This window comes from Capricornis sumatraensis, chromosome 1 (assembly GCF_032405125.1).
Source record: "Capricornis sumatraensis isolate serow.1 chromosome 1, serow.2, whole genome shotgun sequence".
NCBI lineage: Eukaryota > Metazoa > Chordata > Mammalia > Artiodactyla > Bovidae > Capricornis > Capricornis sumatraensis.
In genome coordinates, this window is record NC_091069.1 from 176,058,688 (window position 1) to 176,080,422 (window position 21,735).

A 21,735-nucleotide genomic window follows, 5' to 3' on the forward strand; every position below is an offset into this window, starting at 1 on the left:
TCACTGGGAATAACATCATCTTGGAGGTTTCATCATGTAACGAATGTAACACATATGGCACTCATAGCATAAAAGGCTGAAGGGCGGAGCTGGGAAACAGGCCTGTGTGATTGCCAAGTTCCTACATTTTACATTGAAGCGGCATAATATTAACTCTAAACAAACTGTGAACATTTTAAAATGTATGTTTAATCTCTAGAGCAGCCGTTCTCAAACGTTTTGATCTCCAGATCCTTTCACATTCTTAAAAATTACTAAGGATCCCCAAGAGTTTTTGTTTATGTGAGCTATAACTATCAATATTGACCATATTAGAAACTTAAAGGGAGATATTTTTAAAACTTATTAATCACTTAAACATAATAATAATAAACCTATTATCTGTTAAAATAAGTATCATGTTTGCATGAAAAATAGCTACTTTCCCAAGCAAAAACACTTGAAAACATTTTAATCTCTGGCTTGATAGAATACAGCTGGACTCTCATATCTCCTGCATCCAATCTGGTGTGAGATGTTATTTTTGAAGTACATGAAAACAATTTGGCCTCCCATGCTTCTATAGTTAGAAAGAGTAATCTACTACCACCAATCCATATATGAAAAAAAATTCCTGTCACCCCAAAGAGAAGAGAAGAACATTAAAAAAAAAAAGTGACAGGGGATATAAGAAACAGCAATAGCTGCATATGAACCAGAAGAATTAAAAGATACTTGAAAAAAAATTAAGACTTTATTGCTCAGAAGCAGCAAAGCTTTAATAGCTTAGGCCTGTGTTTTCTCCTCCATGAGTCTGATAACGTCACTTGGTTTTCCAGTTAAACACGCACATTTATATATCTTACTACAATAAATGCTATTTACAGATATAAAGTTTTTATAACCAACAAACATGGAAATACTTATTACAATTAAAATATATATAAATTTTATAAACCATGACAATGTAAAAGTAACAATCCAACAAAAAATTAGAAATGAAATGAGAGAAATGGAAGGAAGGGTAAATATGGCAATGTCCTCTTTTTTCATACTGGGAAGCAATAAGTAAACTGATATTAAATTGATAATGTAGTCAAGAAACTGAGGTATAAATTAAATACTTAAAGTTATAAACCATTAGTGACTGTCTCTGGGGAATGGTAGTAAAAGAAGAGAGGAAGAAGGCTTTTAATTTTGTATCATTCTTTTGCTTAAAAAATGTTTTTACTGCATACATGTAGTACTTCTATGATATAAATAATAACAATTTTTATTTGAAGAAAAATCTACCACATATTATAAATATTTGAAAAATAAAATGCTGACCTCGAGTTAGAAATTTATTTATAACTCAACTTCACTTTATGCAATGGATGGATACACCAAAAGATACCTGTGATCTGAATCACATTTGAAATGTAGAGTCTGCTTAAATTTCTTTGAAAAAAATTAATGTCTGTCCATACATGTATATATCTTTGTTTAAAATTAAAATTTGCCTGTGCTTTGGTTTTTTCTTTTTAAACTGATAATTGCCTAAAATAAAAAGGGAAAGCTACTCAAAATGAGCCATGGCCTTCTCTTTTCTAAGTTCTATGAACACTGAGGCTCACTTTAGAGTAAATTTATCATCAGGATCAAACATAACTATTTTTGGCTAAATGAGGATCAGTAGGCTACCATGGCTTCAAATTCATCAGTAAGCACCTAAATCCTGCAACTTCTGACAGAGACTGTGGATGTGATTTACAAGCGATCTGCAGATTGGAAAAAGCATATCATTGAATTTTTTTATACAAACCAGTGGTTTTTACTTCATTATCTTTTTCTTTTTCTTTATGCTTGTTCATATAAAGAAGAGAACACTTGCACATCAAAACAAAAACAAAAGAAATGTAGCTTTCTTCTGATAAGTGACAATGACAATATCCTACTAGACAGGTATTCACGCCAGAGCAGTACTACCTCTGAAGACTGTTCATGCTGAGCTATTCTGAAGCATACCACCATCACAACCTCTGCAGTCTTTTGACTAAGTTGTTAAATTCAGAAAGAAAGAACACAAGTTTTAAGAATCAGATTACATTACTACTTGAGAGTGTATGTCTGTGTGTGTGTGTGCATGCACACACACTTGCACAAATGCACGCTCAGTTGTGCTCAACTCCTTGTGACTCCACAAACTGTAGCCAGCCAAGCTCCTCTGTCCATGGGATTTCCCAGGCAAGAATACTAGAGTAGGTTGCCATTTCCTCCTCCAGGGGACCTTCCGGATCCCAGGGATTGAATCCGCGTCTTTTACATCTCCTGCACTGGCAGGTGGATTCTTTACCACTAGCACCGCCTGGGAAGCCCTACATTACTACTTGATAATGATTAAAGAGCAAACAATTCTTTCCTGCTGGCTCAGACAGTAAAGAATCGATCTGCATCTTAAGTTATTTGGTAGACATGAAATACTATACCACTGTCATTTTAGTTATGTTAATTTAAAGGAAGATATTTTTCAAATTCATATTGGTCATTTGTAGTTTTCCTATGAATCTTCTATATAATCATTGCTCACATTCTATTACAGTGTTAATGTGTCTTTTATTGATTCATGAGTGTTAATATATTAAGAGAATTAATCATATGCTTATCATTTGCAAATGTTTCCTGCCCAGATCAAGATATACTCTTAAAGTGTATGTATAGCAATTTTAGTGTTTGTAAATAATAAAACAGTGTAATAAATTAAAAAAAAAAAAGAATCAATCTGCAATATGGGAGACCTGAGTTCAATCCCTAGGTTGGGAAGATCCCCTGGAGAAGGGAATGGCAACCTACTCCAGTATTCTTGCCTGGAAAAGAGCAGAAAGAAATACTGAATTACACTCCCTAAGGTATGTATATTTCTTTAAGTGTTTTTTATTTGATATTATTTTATGAATACAGGTATATCTAGTATTTAAACTTCTATCCTGAAGAGAGGTATTTTGTCAGCAAAAGAATAAAATAAATGGAAAAATAAGCTAAAATTCTGTCATCCACCCCTATAGGAAGTCAGGTTGTTCAATTGGGCCAGACCAGAGTCTAAGCACCACCTAGCAGCTCCTTACACAAACTGTAAGAAAAGTACTTCAGAATCATTAACATGGCCTCTAGGATTCTCCTTCCAAACCCCAAACTATTAAATAAAGGACTGTGTTTTTTCTGTATTTGACCATGGATGAAATATACCCTAAGGCAACAAGAAATTTTTAAGTCATCTAGTTCATTCATTCATAGCTAGGCAGAATATATTAATCATGTTTTTTCCTTTCTGTCTTATGACATTGCTGCTGCTAAGTCACTTCAGTCATGTCTGACTCTGTGCAACCCCATAGATGGCAGCCCACCAGGCTCCGCCATCCCTGAGATTCTCCAGGCAGGAACACTGGAGTGGGTTGCCATTTCCTTCTCCAATGCATGAAAGTGAAAAGTGGAAGTGAAGTCACTTAGTCATGTCCAACTCTTCGCGACTTCATGGACTGCAGCCTACCAGGCTCCTCCATCCATGGGATTTTCTAGGCAAGAGTATTGGAGTGGGGTGCTATTGCCTTCTCCACTTATGACATTATGATATCTTTAAAATCTTGTAGTTCAGGGAACAGATCAACCTTCCCAGGGCTAACCAGCTCTTATAGGTAGCACACAGCTGGCCAGGAGCATCCCTTCCATATGCAAACCTACCAATTCTGAGTATATTCCCTAAGCCACTCTGTTTATCTAATTCTCACACACCAAGCCAATATTTCTCCTGCTCTAAATCACCCCCAGGTCAGTTTCTAGGAAACTAGAGACCACCTCTACTGCCAAAGCTTACCAGAACTATTAAAACCATCCAGTCCTAAGCTGTTTGCTCTACCCTGCCCTGCCCTTCCCACCAAAAGCACAATAAAGGCTATGGCCCAGGTTTTCCCTTCATTCCTGCTTTTGCCTCCTGAACAGAACTTGGTGCTTTCCCTGTGGTCCTGCATGGCATTCCTCCTTCTCTTGAGAAATGTAAGCAGTAAATTCTTCTTCCAGTGGCACTGATCTCTCTGTGTCATCAGTCACCTCTACAAATGAAGATCCTGTGAATATATAAATGAGACAATCCCACCGCATTCATTTCAGTGAAGAATCACTTTCATTCTAGTTTCTTCGTCCAGAAAATGTCTCCACTCTAACAACTTTTTACAAATATGAAGCATTTTCAGAGCACTGTCATTTTCGAGGTTGACCTCCTAGGCTAAGAGACAAGTAGGCCTGTAAAGTGGAAGGGGCTGAAGACAACAGAGAGAGAGCAAGAAAGACAAACCGAGCTCAAGCGAAAGCTGCAGACTCATTTCAACCCTGAGAGTAAAAGCTGCCCTTTCTTCTCTCCCAGGCTGCAGGGCCCAAGCCTGTTTCTTCTGTTATATCCCATAGGTGGTTCTGTCCAGGTACCCTTGGTCTTTCACAGTAAAGCTAACTTCTTAACGCCTCAAGACCCTTCACTTGCATTGAGTCTCTCCAAAGACTATACCTAATTTTGTATTTATAATTTGTATCCTTTTGACTGAAGAGAATCCCTGAAAATGGTATAAGCTTCATGCCCTACAGAAACTGGGAGGGTGATAGGGGTCATGACTCCCAGAATCCCAGATGTAAGCCCTTCTCTTCCACCCAACCACTCCGGACCCCAGTTTCCCTATCTGTATAAGAGGGGATAACAAGATGGCCTTGTCCTAGGTTCCCTTTTCTTTTCTGCTCAGGTGCATCCATTTCTCTATATTCTAACAAAGCAATAAGCTATCACCTAGCGTGTGGCTGCCAAGGCTCACTTTGCATATTGGCTTTTTAAAGATGCTAAAACGAGCCTGAAAAATGCAAAAATGAAAGTCAGTTCTTAACTGTACATGGGCTAATAAGTGTGCAGAAAACCACAGCAAAGCTTTTGTGATGAAGCCTGGTACCAATGCTCAAAATTATAACCTAAAGATTGGCTGCATTAAGATCAACCCAGAGCCGTAATATAGAGTGAGGGTGTTCGGGCTCAGTTCTCACCTGGCTCTGCCACTCTCTTGATGTATCTTTGGACAAGTCATTCCACATCTCTGGGCTTGTTTATTGACAAGCTAAGCAACAGCTGGACCAGAGGATCTCTAAGAACTCCTCCATTTTTTTTTTTTTTTGAGTTTGAGAGTAGAAAATTCCTCTTTATTCATTGCAATAACTTGTATCGCCTCAGTCTCTTAACATGTTCGCCTCTTTCTGCCCCTCTTGCTGGTCCCACAACTGGATCATATTCTTTCTTACTCTTACCACATTGAGCTAGCCTCAGTGAGCCTCTGAACCGAGGAGGCGAGAACAGGGAGCAAGCACAGGAGAGGCCAGGGAAGGGAAAGGGAGGCAGGGAGTCTGGCAGCGCCGAGTCCTGGTGCAGCATCATGAAGAGCTCACACATGGGTCAGATGCCATAGCTCTGAAGGGCAACTTACTCCTTGTGTCTGCATCGGGCTTTTTTCAAGGGTGATTAGCTCAGGCCGGCCATTACCCCACAGACTTCCTAGAACAGGGTCCTCACAGACTCACTCCTGCTGGATCCCAAGTCTCCAGCTGGATAAAGAAGGAAGAGAATGAGTTACTCACACTAGCTAATCTGCGGCTTTTGGTTACCCATTCTCAGACCACAGCATGACACAGCTTCCCTTTAAGTTCTTCTGGAGACTGTCCAATCCTGAGAGAAGGAAAACAGCACACCAGACTAGTGGGAGGCATCCCTTATTCCATCATGATTAAGAGACTTCTGTTTTAGTATCTGCAGCACTCGCTGGAGATCCTGGCAAGAACAGGCACTCGATAAACGCCTGCTAAGCTGAGCCAACTTTTCCCGCTATTTCCCACACTGAGAGCACTGGATCCTGCTGGACTCCAGACCCTGCACAGATGTCCACTTGCCGTCTCTCCCTGTCTCCAGCTACTCCTTTCTGCTGTCAGCTTCATCTTCCTGACCACTGTGTCTGTCACAGTCCTTTCTGTCCAGTGACTGATGGAGACATGGCTGGTGTCAAAGACCATTAGCTTTCCATTCACCTCTGGCACCAGCTGCTCCTTAGCTTTCCAGCCCTGCATCTCACAAGCAGACTACTCGACTGGGTTTCTGTGTGACATCTGCTTCATCTGATCACTGGACAAGCACTGTATTTAGTCTGCACCATGTGACAGGCACGGGGCCAGACCCTTCTCCAGATGGCGTAAGAACCCTGAAAATCAGGTACACTCACCCCATCCTGCAGTTGTGGAAACAGAGGGCAAGCCCTTGACTAACTTGCCCAAGGGCCTGGCATGCCTGATGGCATAGTCAGAATTGGGAACCCCAGGTTCCCAGGTTCAAGTCCACCCTTAAACCACACTGCACATCAGTGAAGTGCCTGGGGACAGAGGTTGCTGAAATGATTCGTACCTCCACAAGGTACACACGCACACACATTCCCAAACCACTCCAGGCCTAGAAATCATCCTCAATGGACTGCCCCCCCACATAATCCAGAGTGTCCCAGACACTATCCCAGTCTCTGGTTTTGGCCAAGGAAATTATTCTGGATTTGGGACTCCTACCTTAGGTCTTCTACCTGAATTTGATGTGCTGAGTTATGTATTCATTTGCCAACTGAACCCTCTGATCAGTCACATCACTATCTCATGGACCAAATACATACTCCCCATCTTGGTTTTATTATTAGACAATGTTTACAAAATGCCTCCTATGAACTGAGTGCTATACTAAACATTTACATGAACTATCTCTGTTAATCTTCATAATTCTCTAAGGTGCGTTCTATTATTGTCGTCATTTTATGGGAGGATACAAAGGCTTAACCAGGTGAAGTAACTTTCCCAAAGTTACGAAGTGTTAGAGTCAGTACTTGAACCAGGCAGCACCATCAACCCTCAGATCTATAGACCCTTCTCAGCCAATCTGCTTGACCAACACACACACACCCACCCACACCCACCCACACATACCCAATCTGGTCCCGAAATGAGTAAAGCAAACCAAGAATCCATTCAGTAACCCCTCCACTTAACTCGCAAGTATCCCCACTCTTCCAAAATGACACAGTGACCAGGAGAAGAGCAGATCTGAACGGAAGGATTTAGGGTAACACCCCCCAGCCTCTCTTCCCACTGGGCATGGCCTTCTTGGTCCCATGCTCTTCAGGCCTCAAAGCTCTTAGCAGAAGTCCCAACTCCCAAACCTGGAGTAAAGGGAGAAAAAGCTTCATGGGACACTTCTGGAAGGCCAACCACTTCAAACATGTTAGCTGTCCAGCCTGCTATCTGTTCCCATACAGGCTTCGCTCAGGCCATTGAGGCAGGAGGCATAAAGCAGAAAGGATTAAAGCCTAGACCTTGGCAACAACCATGCCCGGGTTCAAAGTGCCTCCATTTTTCATCTGTCAACCAAAATAATTATTATATATACTTCAGAATGTTGTGAAGATTAAAAGAGATGATGCACATTAAGTGTTCAGCATATAATAAAATAAGTTGGTAGTTATTATCATTTTCTTACCCTCTCAGCCTGGGATGTGTGCCCCAACTTTACCACTGACCCATCAAAACCTAATGCAAATCACAGCTCCCCCTATCCTTAGCCAGGTGAGTGAAGTGGAACTGGCACTGACTGAGCATCTTCCATATGCTGAGCACTAACAAGTACTGAGGACACAAAAATGAATAAGACAACGCCCTGAACTTCAGTCTTAAGGAAGACAGGAATGGCAACCCTCTCCAGCATTCTTGCTTGGAGAATCCCATGGACAGAGGAGCCTGGCAGGCTGCAGTCCGTGGGATCGCAAGAATCGGACATGACTTCATAACTAAACCACCACCACCAGCAAGGAAGACAGGAAAGAAACAGCTCACTTCAAAACTGCAGAGCAAGTGCACTGACAGAGCATGCTATCGGAGGGAGCAGGAGAAGCCAGTCAGATCACCGTGAGGGCGGGTGGGAGGGGCAGTGGGGGCCAAGGTAAGGAGTCGGAACTGAGTTCTGAAGGCAGCAAGAAGACATGGAAAGGCTTTCAGCAGAGGAGTCAAATGCACAGACTTGTGCTTTAAAAAGGGATCGCTTTAGAGGAGATGTGGAGAAGGAAGTTAGGAAGGTATGAAATAATTCAATTAAGAAATGATACCTTGGACAGGACAGGGCAAGGAAGACAAAGGGAGAGATTTCCAAGATGTCTAGATAATGAACACCAAAGGCCTTGACATTGAACACTGTCTAATCCCTCTACGTTCAGAGACTGAGGGAGATGGAGAGGAAGGTGATACATAGGCATTTACACCCATCATTTTAAAAATCAACACTCGAGACCTCCCTGTTGGCCCAGCAGTTAAGACTCTGTGCTTCCACTGCAGGGGGCAGGGGTTCAATCCCTGTCCAGGGAACTAAGATCCCACATGCCACGTGGTTGTGGCTTTAATTAATTACAAAAATTTTTTTAAATAAAAATCAACTCTCTCTTAGGGCACTCATGGAAATTTAGCTTGCACTGTGGTCATCTGCTACTTGTTCATTTGGTTAGTCGATTAACATTTACTGACTACTTAAATGCCAGGCATAGCCTTAGATACTTGGAGAGTTCAGAGACAAATCAGCTGAGTGAGAAGTATTAGCAAAGACCAGCAAGGGGAAAGATACAAGTACAGGACCTAGGGAATGGACCTTTGTCTGGAAGGTGGGGTACCAAGAGTAAGATGCAGGGGAGCCGGTTTGAAACTCAGACTGGGTCAGACTGTGCAGGACCTAGGCTAAGGAGTTTGAATTCTTGAGTGGTGGATAGGAGAGCCACTGAAGGTTTTAAACGAGAGAGAGAGGATCACAGCTGAGCCTTAATGGATCCCTCTCACAGCAATGAACCAAATGCTCTCCTTTTGGAATCCCTGGAAACAAGGGCTTCATGTTTTCCATCTGGGTACTTTTTCAAGGTTAACACAGTACCCATTATTTAGGAAGTAGACCATGAACATATACTAGGTGCATAAACACTCATGTACAGTCTTGCAAACACAAATAAAATGCATGGCAAATATGACGAGAGACTGGTTGAGCTAAATACATTCTTAAATAAAATAAGTAAGTCAAGGTTTCTCTAAGGGTACTCAATCACATTAAAAATATGGTACTGGCTCTTTCACCTAGGAGCAAAGACCTCTGGGCAAGAGTTCTGAAATCTCTCTGAGGAGCTATTCTGGGTCTCCAGTCACTCATTTTTTCTAAATAGCTTGACTATTTGGGGGGCTGGGTGTAAGGAGCTCAGTAGAGAATGCAGGATACAGTTCTGGGCCTGTCAGGGGGAAGGGGAGCAGTACCTTTTGCTGAGCACTCGCCAGCTGCCAGCCACCACGCTGCATTTTTCATATATACCCATGCACATGAAGAGGGGTAACTAGCCAGCTTGGATTCTCCCACCAATCCTGAATCCCATCTGCCTCTCCAGCCTCTGCCCTTTGGCTCAGGACTTCCCTGCTTTGGTCCCTAATCTCTTGTTACTGTGTGAGGCCATGAGTTGATTCTCTCTCCCTTTGGGGGGCTCATTTTCCCGCTTATAATGCCAGAAAACCCCTTTACCCATCTCTATAAAGACAAGAGATATCCAAGAGACTGAAAACTTCACTGTTGAGTGACCATCATACAGCAAAGGCCCTGGTGCAAGTAGCTTCTTGATAAATGCCTAAGCATGGTTGGTTTGTTTTTTAGGGGAGGGTCACTTTAATTCCATACCTACACTGAATATTTACTGTAATGATCAACAGGGAGAGGATAAAGAAAGAAAAAGAAAAATCTGCAGATATCAGGGAATCCAGGAATCTATTTGACTTCAATATATACAGTATGAATTTTTCAGAAATGAATTTACCTTCTTACACTGGTTTGATTCAATATTAAAAGGAGTTTGTATTATCTCAGTCCTCACTCTGTTCATGGAAAACCTCCATGGGTGGGGCTGGGTAGGAGGAGGAGTGTCCAGGATTCGGAATCTGCTAGATACCAAAGAATATTTTTTGCACACAGATGGCTAGGAGTTGGCTGTAACATTTTCTTGATTAAGTTGGAATACCAAAATAAATGTCTGAGATCATTACTTTTAAAATAGTCCATGGTAACGTTTCCATTCAGCATCTTGCCTGGTGACCTTTTCTCACAGACCCCCACACCACCCAGGCCTACCTGCTGGGCTGCCTCGTGGAAGATTTCCTGCACTTGAGACATCTGGGCCATTCTTCTGGAAATGGGGGTCCTGGCGGTCTGGGTGGGGAGACCCCTCTGGAAAGTAAAGTGTTCCCGGTCAGTCTGGCTCCTCTTTCCCTGGATCCTTATTGCCCATCCTTCCTATACCAGGCCCTGGCTGAGGAAGGAACTTTGCCTTGCCTCATCTGGAAACATCTCCTTCCCTCTTTGGTACCCAAATATTTGATCCCACTCATCCTTCACAGACTCCCTCTGCTCAAATGTTGCTGTTCTTTTAAACACAGCTGCCCCCAGCTCTTTTTTTGCCCTGAGCTCCTTCAACACAGGGGTCGGAGCATAGCTGCCCAGCCCCTGAGGACACAGTTTTACACTCCTCTGCTTCCTTGTGAACCCCTCTGTCCAGGGCCAGGACACCATCGATCCACTAGAACTGGCTGCAGGTGGTCAAAGGACCGGAGACTTACCGAGACCGGCTCCGGAGACAGAGCACAGACCCCTAGGGTTTCGGTCAACGCTGAACTCGCGTCCCTCCAGCAACCCTACTTACGCGAACCCCTACGGCGCAGCGTACACCCCCATTCCAGCCTCCGCCCCTCTCGAACCAAGTTCTCAGGAAGCCCTGGGCCCGGCGGATGGCTCGGGTCCCAGCTGCAGACAGCAAGGGGGTCTACCTGCGCAGAGGGCAAAGGTGACCCAAGCTGGGCTCCGGCTTACAGAGTTCCCGGGAAAGAGGAGCCGCCCAAGACCACCCTGCGCTCTCCCCACCCACCAGCCGCTCGGCGTCCGCCCTCACCTGTTCCCGGGACGCCGGCTCCTAGAGCTGGGCCCGCCCCGCCCAGGCCCCGCCCCGCCGCCACGTGGCTGACCAGGTGCGCGCGGCACGGGTCCCAGCTGTCCGGCTGACGAGGCGTCTGGCCCGAGCTCGGGCACCGCGGCCACGACTCTCGGATCCAGGTTGAGAGAGACGGGCTGCGGGCACTTCCCCTCCCCAAGGGTGGTGCCCGCGCACCATCGGCCGCCCGGGAGTGCTCCCGGGAGAAAGGAACAGCAATCTTAACAGGGGTGGGAAGAGACTGAGCGGGGATGCGGGAGTGGACAAGGGGAGGAAGAGTTTGCAAACTCGCAGACTTGACTAGCCACCGCTCTGGATAGCTCGTTCACCACACCCCGCCGAGGTGCACGACCCTCGGATTAGGGTGACAGGACGCGAGCCTACTCACTGCACCTGCTCTCTCTGACACTGCTGAACGCAGGAATGAGAGGCTGGGGAGCAGAAACACTGGGGCAAGAGACGGAGACTGCGCTCCAGGGACCCCAGTGTGCAGCGGCCATGCGACCCAGGGGACCCTTAGCCTTGCCGGAAGTGGAATTCTTTCGCCAAGAAAGTGCCTTCGGGCATGCTGAGGTGTGGGAAGGAATTACCTTCGCCACCTTCAGGGATTCCCAGACTCGGCTTGAAGGGATTAGGGATGAGGTAAGGTTTCTAGGACCCCAGCTTGCAGGAAAAAAAAAAAAGTTATCAACATGCACAGAGATTAAATTATCTCTATTTCCAATCCGGCATATTTCCTAAGCCTGAAATAACTTGCTAGGCCTCCTTGTGGGCTTCTGAGAAACAGGAGGGCAGCTGGGAGTACTTCCCACGCCCACAGGAGCCTTTGTGTGAAAATCCCTAAAAATAGAGGTTGTTCTTTTAAAAACAAAAGGGAAGGCAAAGCCATGGGAACACTGACGGAGCCCCAACCTCCTCTGCTCCAGCAAAGGGTTTTTTGGGGATTTTTTGTGTGTGGGTTTTGATGTGGAAATATATATATATATAATATAAAATGTACCATTTAAACTATTTTTAAGGGTATAGTTCAGTGGCATTAATACTATTCACCACGTGGTGCAGCTTGAACTACTTCCAAAACTTCTTCATCACCCCCAAACTGAGACTCTGTACCCTTCAGCAGTAACTCCCCACAGCCCTCTTGTCCCAGCAAGTGGTAACCTCTAATCTATTTTCTGGCTCTATAAATTTGCTTCTCCAACCTTTCTCATATAAGTGAAATTAGATGACATTTGTCCTTTTTATGTCTGACTTTTCACTTAGCATCATGTCCTCAAAGTTGTGGCATGTGTCAGAACTTCTTTCCCAGTAAAGAAGTTTGTAACAATGCATCTCTGTAAGAGGAAAGAACCCCAGGATGAATTACAGATTAGCCACCTGTGAGCAATGGATGGCTGGGTGGGCATATTATTGGAATCTCATGTTTGTACAGACATCTGTACAGAGAGTAGTGCCATCTTTATTTACTTTGGGGTCACACATGACACTTTTTTTGCCTCAAGCTGGTTTCCTGTTTGCTGTCACCTTCGGATGAGCCTCTCTCAAAGTGTCAATGTGAACTTTGAAGAATCCACATTCAATTCCATGTTAGCCTGAGCTAAAACCATAATCCACCCCTCTGTTCATAACCACCTACTTCCTGTCATTCATCATTTTCTAAACAAATGAAAAGTTTCCTTTAAAACTTACGAGCATCTTCTATACCTAAGAACAAATGTTTGTCCTTTTTCTTCATGTTAAGGCTAGAGAAACCTGTCCATTTGCAAATTTAAAAAAGTGTATCCTGCTTAATGTAGATTTAAAATGATATAACTGTAAAAAACATAGTAATACTGTATTGAAAAATAGTATCCTGCATAACCTCTGAACAGAACAATTCCATTTTTAAAATACTACCCTATATGACCTAGTACAAAGATGTTCACTGTATTATTACTTTGTAATAGTTTTTAAAATTTAACATTCTAACTGACCACTATTAGAAGACTGATTAAATAAGTTATGGTATAGCCATACTATGATAGCCAGCATTAGAAACAACTAGGTGTTTTTATATGTACTAATATAGAACTTTGATCATCACATAATAATGAGTAAAAATAGCAAGTTGTAGAATAATGTATACAGTTTGTTTTTTTTTAAAGCAGTGCATATATGTGTATAGTTTGTATGGAAAATACACATCCATTTGTTAACAGTGGTTATCTCTAGAGAGGGGGGTTGAGATAGTAAAGTGGGAGAGGAAATCTAAGTTTGGTGCACAAATTTTGGGTTTTTATTGAATTTTTTTCTTACAATGAGCACGTTAGTTTTGGAATCTGAAAAAATGAGTAAGAAAATTAAAAAGACAATATGGGGCAGATTGCATTTTCCAAAGATAACTGCATTAACATATTCCATCCCATATGCTCTTCTTGAAATATGACATTGACATTCCTTCAAAAAGAGATGGGAATCTATGTCCCCTCCCCTTGAGCCAAATGGACCTTTGTAAGTGCCTCAACCAATAGCAGTGAAAGAAATGACACTGCTTGACTTCCTAGGTTAGGTCATGAAGGCAGGAGGGAGTCCATCTGGCTTCCTTGCTCTCAGAGCACTCAGCCTTGGAACTCAGCCACCATGTTGTGAGGAAGCCCAGGCCACACAGGGAGGCCACATGTTCCTACCAATAGCCAGCGTCAATTGCCAGACGTGTGAGTGAAAGGAGCCTTCAGATGATGATTCACATTCCCTGCCTTACATCCTTCCAGCTGAGGTTCCAGATGCTGCAGAGATAAGCTGCCCTTGCTGGGCTGTCTGAATTCCTGACCACAGAAACCATGATAGGTAGTGAATTATTATTGTTTTAAGCTGCTAAATTTGGGGGTAATTTTTTATTCAGCAACAGATAGCAAATACATCTAACCAAGATAAAAAAATATTTTATTTCCTTTCACAGTATTTTTATTCATCTCAAATTGTTTGAATTTACCCTTGTTGCAGTACTGTTACATTTAAAAATAATATTATTCTTAAATGTTCTTAAACTCACCTTTTAAACTCACCTCTTGAACTCACATTTAAGAAATGTTCTTAAACTCACCTTTTTTTTCTATTTGGGAACCACTCCAGCTAGAGTTGAAGCCCACAATAGCGAGGCTGTTGCTCTATGGGTCTTACCCTGGTCAGCTGCAGACAGAAGATCCTTCATCTCATTCCTTTCCAGTGGTCAGTGCTGGGAATTGCCTTCTGTGTAAAAGCTGGAGAAGAGACCATGTCTTGAAAAATGATCTCATTTATCAGAAAGTCTGAACCCTGGGGAGGGATCAGAGCTTCGACAAAGTCAGCCAAAATAGAAATGTGAAAACAGGTTGAAAACATTAAATCAAAATGTAAATATGTATAATAATTACAAAAACATATCTCACAGCCTGTGCCCTAGAACCAGCATCAGAAGGGCCACAAATAGTGGATCTGCTAGTCTGGTGGTTCTCTCTCCCCCAGGTCTGCATTTTGTAATCACTTGGGTATAGTTTCAGACAATATGGCTGGGGTGGGGCCTTGGCACCAGCATTTTCTTTAAACTTCTCAGGTGATTCTAAGTGACAGCCAAGTTGTAAACTATGGAATTTCTAGCTCAGTCATTTTGGGGTTTTTTTTGTTTCTCCCTTCTCTAAAATATCAGAGCATACATCCTGTCCACAATAGTATCTTACTCCAGTTATAATCTTCAAGGACAAGGGGAAAGCGTGAAATATATCTGAGTGCAGAGAACACAAGTAAAACAAATATATTTGTAAATATACAAATATAAAATACATATATTTTTTCTTTTTAGTTGGACATGATGCACCTCCTGCAACAACATACCTGTCTTAAAAAGTCGTAGATATTCTGCACACATTCAGCAAACAAAAGTTTGCTGGCTCTGAGGGGAGAGTCAGAATTTGAACCTAAACTTGGTTTGGTTCCAATACCAGACCCTCTCCTATACACAGCCTCTCTAATCCAGGTGAAGAGATGAGGCAGAAAAAGAGTTTTCCTTCTTCCTGGATTTTAAAATGCTTTTCCAAGAGACAAAAAACGTCTGTCAGAAGGGCTATCATATGTTACTAGGAGTTGGAAGGGGGTGAACCAAGAGAGGCAAGCCTGACAGGAGCACCAGCACCGCACACAGCCCGAGTGCCCTGCAGTCCCAGAGGAGGGGACGGGGCTCCAGGAGACTCACCCTGCTCTCCTCCCGGGCCGGGGTGAGTGGAGAGGGAGGGGCCGCCACTGTCCTGCCGTCAGGTGTCCCCAGCTCCTGTTGAGCAGGTTTCTCCTCCAGGATCTAAGCTATTTGTTGACTCTGGGGGTTTGCCCTCAGGCAGGAGAGAGGCATTCTCCCTCAGCCATCTGGCCTCTGCCGTGAGCCAGGACCTGCTGGGGCTGTGAGAAAACATGGGATGCACACAGAAGCCTAATGAACAGGGTCCAGTTTATTTCATGGACGATGGTGGCAGTCTTACTGAAACGTGACAACAGTGCAATTAGCACTCAGCCTTGGTTCAAATATCATATGAGACCCATCACAGACCTTCAACAGTCTAGGTGACAAAAATTAGGTCTGAATTTGAGTCCCAGATCTTCCTTTCCGCTGTGTACCTTTACCCAAAGTCTTCAATGTGTCTGAGCCTCAGTGTCCTCATTTTTAACAGAGTTAATGATAAGACCTGGAAAGCCTATCTGACAGAGTTTTTACGAACATTCTATAAGTTGCTGGAGATTGAAATCCAACTCCGCTATCTGTTGCTTCCAAAATCCGCTCTCTTTCCTCCCACTTTGAAATTCACATGACCAGTTTTCTGGTCCCACAGCTGCTACCCATACAGCCTCAAACTCTCTGGCAGTGCTTCTACACCACCTGCAAGCTCTCTTGGCATCCTCAGGTGTAACTCATAGTGCCTGAATGCCCTCTTTCAACCATACTCTCTAGACATCTGTTGATCACCACTGTGCCCAATGCAGATACACAATGGGGCACAAGATGGCTCTCGATAGGCAGAAAATCAAATTCCCACACTAAGAAGAAAATCATCACGAACAGCCAACGCCAGTTCTTTCCTATGCTAGAACAGAACAGTACAGGGTGGTCCAAGACTGGGGGTGACACAGAGGGGAGGGTGGGTGTGACGTGATCAGGGAGAGCAGGATAAGATTTTCGGAGAAAGTGATGCTGTAGCTGAAATTGGGGAGGGGAGATTAATAGAGAAAACCATGCCAGTGGTGGAAAGGGTCATAACCAAGTATGAGAGACCGGAAGCAGCTCAGTAGTGAAAGAGCAGAGGATGAGGCTCGTGGTGGGGGAGGTGGGGACTACGGGCTGCAGACAACCGTAAGTGTCAAGGTAAGAGCTTAGTGTTTATTCAAGTAGCAACTGAGACACTTCTGAAGGTCTTGTCCATGATTCTCATTTTACTAGAGGCTATCAACACTCCTTGTGCAGAAACTTGCAGCCTGGGCAAGAACTGAGGTTAGCTTGGGCTGTGGTAATGAGAGAAGTAGGGTTCAAAAGGATTTGAAAAATATTCACAAGCCCTGCCTCCATGAGTTGCTAATCTGACCGATCAGATCATAGAACATTTACGGGGCCACACCCAGCAGTGAGTAAGGTCATTTTCCATTAACTGGCCACACACGTAGACATGGTTCTTTGTTCCTATGCAACTGGGGTAAGGAAAGGGATGGGACCTACTTGTTCACTGATCAAGCCCTGGCTGTACTGTTCCTCACTCTTCTCACATATTGAGATGCGCCAAGGGGAAGGAAATGCTCTAGGGGCCTGTGGTCCTTCTGACACTGTCTGGCCCATTTCTGCATGAGGGTATGGGAAACAGGTCCAGCATTTAAGATAGCTTGTATCCTGCTAGCCATTGGTCCTTGTGTGGATTTCTTTGGGGGATCTTGTTGTAAGTTTGTGGTTGAATGCGGAATCTGGCATTTCCACGCTCCCTGATCGTAGCATCATCTTAATGCCATCTAATGTCCACCACCACTTCTAGTACCTTCACTGCTGCCTCTTTTATCCCATAACATTGTTCATTCATTCACGGGTACCTGCTTGTGTGAGACATGGATCTATATTCTGTGAACAGAATAGCTTCAAGGAGCCTACAAACTAACCTAGGCAGTCTTTTCCTGATGAACAATTAGTTTTGAATTCTCTGGAAATAGTAATAGTAAAAAACACGTATGATAAATAAACCTAACGTATGAAAAGCCAGGCATTGCACACTGTCTAGCTGTTTCTGATTGATATATACCTGTTATGGCCCATACATACGGCCATTTAGGAGGAAGAAAATAAAGGAGATAAACAGAAATGGAGAAAGAAAAATAAAAAGATGACTGGGCAGTCCTCCCACATCCATACACATCACTCCCTCCCAACTGGTGAGGCTGGCTGTGCTCCTCCAATCTTCTTGTTCATGACTCTGATTTGGCCTCAAGGGCAGCCAGGTCCCTGCTCATGATTAACCAATAGCTTAGGATTCCAAAGTTTAATATATTTTTGCTTTTGTAGGATGATTTCTTTTCCCTGAAAGTCTGATTTTGTTTTCACTCACAACAACACAAATGTTCCATCCTTTCCAGGGTCTCAGATAATGAAATCATAACTCCACAAAATTTTTGTCACTTCCACCTCACTAAGTAGTTATCCTTTGCTGGTCAATTAAATCCAGACAGGTAGATCCTTCATAACTACTTTAATCTTTTGAAAGATATAGTCAGCAAGTCAGGAATTTATTCCATGTGCTGCTTTGCACAAAATTAAGCTTGCAACATCTGTCCAACTCTGCTCCATCTTGCCTTTGTGTTCTAAAATCTAAACTAGAGAGTATCGATTTGTGCCTTTATAGTTTACAAATTATCTCAAATGACTTGTCACAGCAACTCTCATGGGGATTATTATGCCCCTCTTACAGATGAAGAAAACAGACTCAGGAAAGGTAAGCAACTTGGACAGTGTTACACAGATAAATCCAGCTGGAGCCAGAATTTGGAAGGTCTAAATTCCTTGATTATTTCACTGCTCCTTATCTGAAGAGTACCAAACTGTACTCCTGCTGTCTCACAATCAGCAAAGTACCACACAGCTTACTTAAAGCTGTCCCATGCAGCACCGGTTATGCTGTCCTGGCGTGCCATCACCTGCCCCCAGATCCTGAGGACCAGCTCCACAAGCTGCTAGGACAACTCTCAGCCAAAGCCTCCTGCGGAGTCCTGAGGTGTTCTGAACACATTTACTCAGTTGTGTCCTCTTCCTAACATGTACTTTTGTGCTCCAGCAATCACTCTTAACTTTCATCACTGCCATGGAAAAAAGTTACATTATAGTCCTGCAGTTCCCACAAAGGAAAAGGAAAAGTACCATATTGGAGGTTTAAAGATGAACTTTACAGTGACCCAAACACATTGAAGGAAACAGCTAAGGAAAAGATGATGATCAGGCGCTAGTGGAAGTTATCTGACATGAAGAGCATCGTAATAGTAATCTGGGAGTAATGGCCAGTTGGGTGTTATTTCTGAGTACTTAAGAAATATTAATACCGCTCTGTGAAGACTGACAGAATGACTAAAGGCACTGGCCTGCCTACTGCCAGGAAAGCATCCTCCAACATCCATTTCCAAACCCCCAGTGACAGAGAGGTGATTCTCTCCTCCATTTTCATCCTCAGGTTGGTGAATCCCAATAGAATATTCATCTTCCTTTTTTTGAAATAGGTCAGTTCCTTCTGACTAAAGCCTACTGTCTCATTTCCACAGCCCAGGTTTGAATCCTATCCATAATCCTATTCAATCCTCCTTGATATTTTAATTAGGGGATGATGTTAAACAATGGTTTCTTAGTTCCACTGTATATTATCTGTATATTTCTATCTCTGGAACCAACTTACTAAAACTCTCTAGAAAACTATCCTAAAATACTACTACTTACTCATTCATTGAGAAATGACATATAAATTACCCAACACATCCTAAGACTGAATATTTGCTTTAATAATCTTAAGTACAACCCTGCATCCTGAAATTGATACCACCCTGCAGTTGACACCTTTCAGATGTTCGTATAAAGATACTAGTAGCTTCAACCACCTATTTCCATCTAGCACAATGCCTGTTACTAAGTAGGTGATCAATGTTGAATACTATACCCTCACAAGAAAGAATTCAAATCAACAAAATAGTTACTATCACAGATAATATACACTGTTTGGCCTCTTTCATCACCTTGACACAAGCATCATGGCTTCAGAATCTTATTAAGAATGGTATAAGCTAGAAAAAATTAAGAAAGCAACAACTTTAAAAGTTCCTATGGATAAATATGCAAAGCCTCAAATGTTCTCTATTTCACAATTCAAGTCCCTTTCTAAACTTGAATTTTTCCAGTAGTTTGGAAAAACCCCTTTGAAAATGTCACTCATTTACAGTAACACATTTCACATTCCAGCTCTTATTCACATGGCTATACATCTGCATGAGTGTGTTTGTAAAATGTTTTTACTAGAAATGTCCTTTTAAGGACATTTAAAAATGACAAAAGAACTAAAATAATGAGACTCTAAATTTACCTTTAGTTCACTTAAAACTTCTGCTCCAATGACTCTTTATCCATCAAATGAAAATAATTTATTCCAATAACATACCAGTTTCATCAAAATGGGGGAAAAATTGCCAGCACTCTGAAAAGAATTTTTAACTTCTGTCCAAATATGCAGTCATCAACATCTTCATACTCCTTTGTGTCTGATAAATTTTCAAGTAAGATTCAATAACAAACATACATTAAGTCAAGTGACTTCAATTTTTCCTGCCATCTTCAGAAGGTGGGAGAACTATCATGTATATTTGATATGTATCTCACTGGCCCTCTCCCTACCACAGCTCATCATCATTCAAGAAAAAGTGTGATCTAAGCAAGGGTTAGTAGATTATCAGTGGTATTATGTATAACTGGTTAAAGCACCATGCTAATAAACTCATCACAGTCTTAGGATTAATCTTTGCAAAAGCCAGTTAGTTTCTATTTGTCCCAAGGACCCAGACTGCACTCCGAGCTTCAGACAGCTTTCTTACCATGTGTCCCACTGGTCACAAAACAGGGAGGGAATACTGGCAAGGAGATAAATGGATGAAAACAAATTTCCACAAACAGGGGGGGGAAAAGCCATGTTTGATGAGAATTGAATCTTACCTATAAAGAAAAAATCATACATTCTTACACTCCTAGTCTTAGCTCTATATTAAACTTATTTCAAGTCGAAAATGCTGGTGACTAAAGTTAATACCTGACTCCTGCATTTTAGAACTGCCTGATAACGTTCTACACAAAGCTACAGTAAAGGCCCTCTTGTTACCCAATTTGTGTTAACAAACTGTTCTATACAGACATTCTTTTCCTCTTTTTAATATTAACCTTACCAATTTTAAAACATTTATCACTAAGTTACTTGAATCAGAATATTGTGAAAAATTCAGCTAGGAAATTATTCATAAAACTGTATTCTGTATTTTATTTTTCAAACAGCCAGTGTCCACATTTTAAATGCAGAATTTGCAAATATAAATTATTCTAATAATTCAATTAAAAATAAAACAAAAACAATTTCCTTTAGTATCACAATACATAAAATGGTATTATAAACTCCAAATGGCAAGGTTTACTACATGACAATAATGTCAAGAAGCTTTGAAACTCATTAAACCTCTTAATGAATAGGTCAGTTTAAAGAACATTTCTCTGTTCCATGATTATGCATGAAACAACCTTTCACTATATTATGAAGGCTCAGCAATTTATTCATGGCATAATATGGGGTCAAGCAAAATTTTATTTTTACAATGACAATAAAAAATACATTTAAATAACAACAAAAATCCTCCCAATTGTTTAAAAACAATTCTTTTTGGAGGGTAAAATGTATTTTAAAATATATTGACTTACCGAATTTCAACTGCCAAGCTGCTGACCATTGATGTAAAAGTTTGTATTTAAAAATATCACAAACATCTTTTAACAGTGAAAATTTCAATGTGATAAGTTTCATTGCAAAGCAATTTTCACCTGAGTAGACTTTGAAATTTAATGCTCATATGTTTGGAGGGGAAGTAGGGAAAGAAAGACCCACTGGTGTCAGATACTGAGTTTGTAGTTCTTTCACAATGATTTCCCAGAGGGCTGAAGAAACATCAACTATTACTTTCCAGGACATATATGATGCCCCCCTTTTGCCAATAAACTTGTTCTGGCATTTTATAAATTCTCAATATCCATATTCCTGTTTACCCATTTAAGCACAGCAACTCAAAATTCAATTCAGTTCTATACAACAGTGTCTATATTATGTACACGTTTAATTATCAAGAGGAAATAGAAAATAAAATTTACAGTGATTGAGAAAGGGTCAGAAAATGGGATAGGAAAAGTAATACTGTATAATCAGAATATCCTATTATCCTACCAGTTTCAGTGACAAGGTTTTTCCTTTATTAGTTGAAATACAAAGAAGGCATAGGGGATCCCAGGAAAATAACACTATATATCAGAAAATTCAACGTGCTCCACCATCAGGATTTCCATTACACATTTAATTTCTTCTGTACAATTTTTATAAACTTGTTTTTCTTTTCAAAGTCATCAGATTTCCAGATT

At 42.0% G+C, this 21,735-nt stretch overlaps 1 protein-coding gene across 1 annotated transcript in view; it reads right to left on the reverse strand.

Annotated features, from left to right (window-relative positions):
- SLC12A8 (solute carrier family 12 member 8) overlaps positions 1-21,056 on the reverse strand; it is a 149,343-nt gene extending 128,287 nt beyond the window's left edge. The window contains exons 1-5 of the mRNA XM_068968511.1: positions 21,028-21,056; positions 11,651-11,723; positions 11,022-11,280; positions 10,776-10,876; positions 10,208-10,303 (exon numbers count right to left, since the gene is read on the reverse strand). Of these exons, the coding sequence (XP_068824612.1) occupies positions 10,208-10,303; positions 10,776-10,876; positions 11,022-11,280; positions 11,651-11,723; positions 21,028-21,056 (558 nt within the window). The remainder of the gene's footprint in view (positions 1-10,207; positions 10,304-10,775; positions 10,877-11,021; positions 11,281-11,650; positions 11,724-21,027) is intronic.
- Positions 21,057-21,735: the final 679 nt, after the last annotated feature.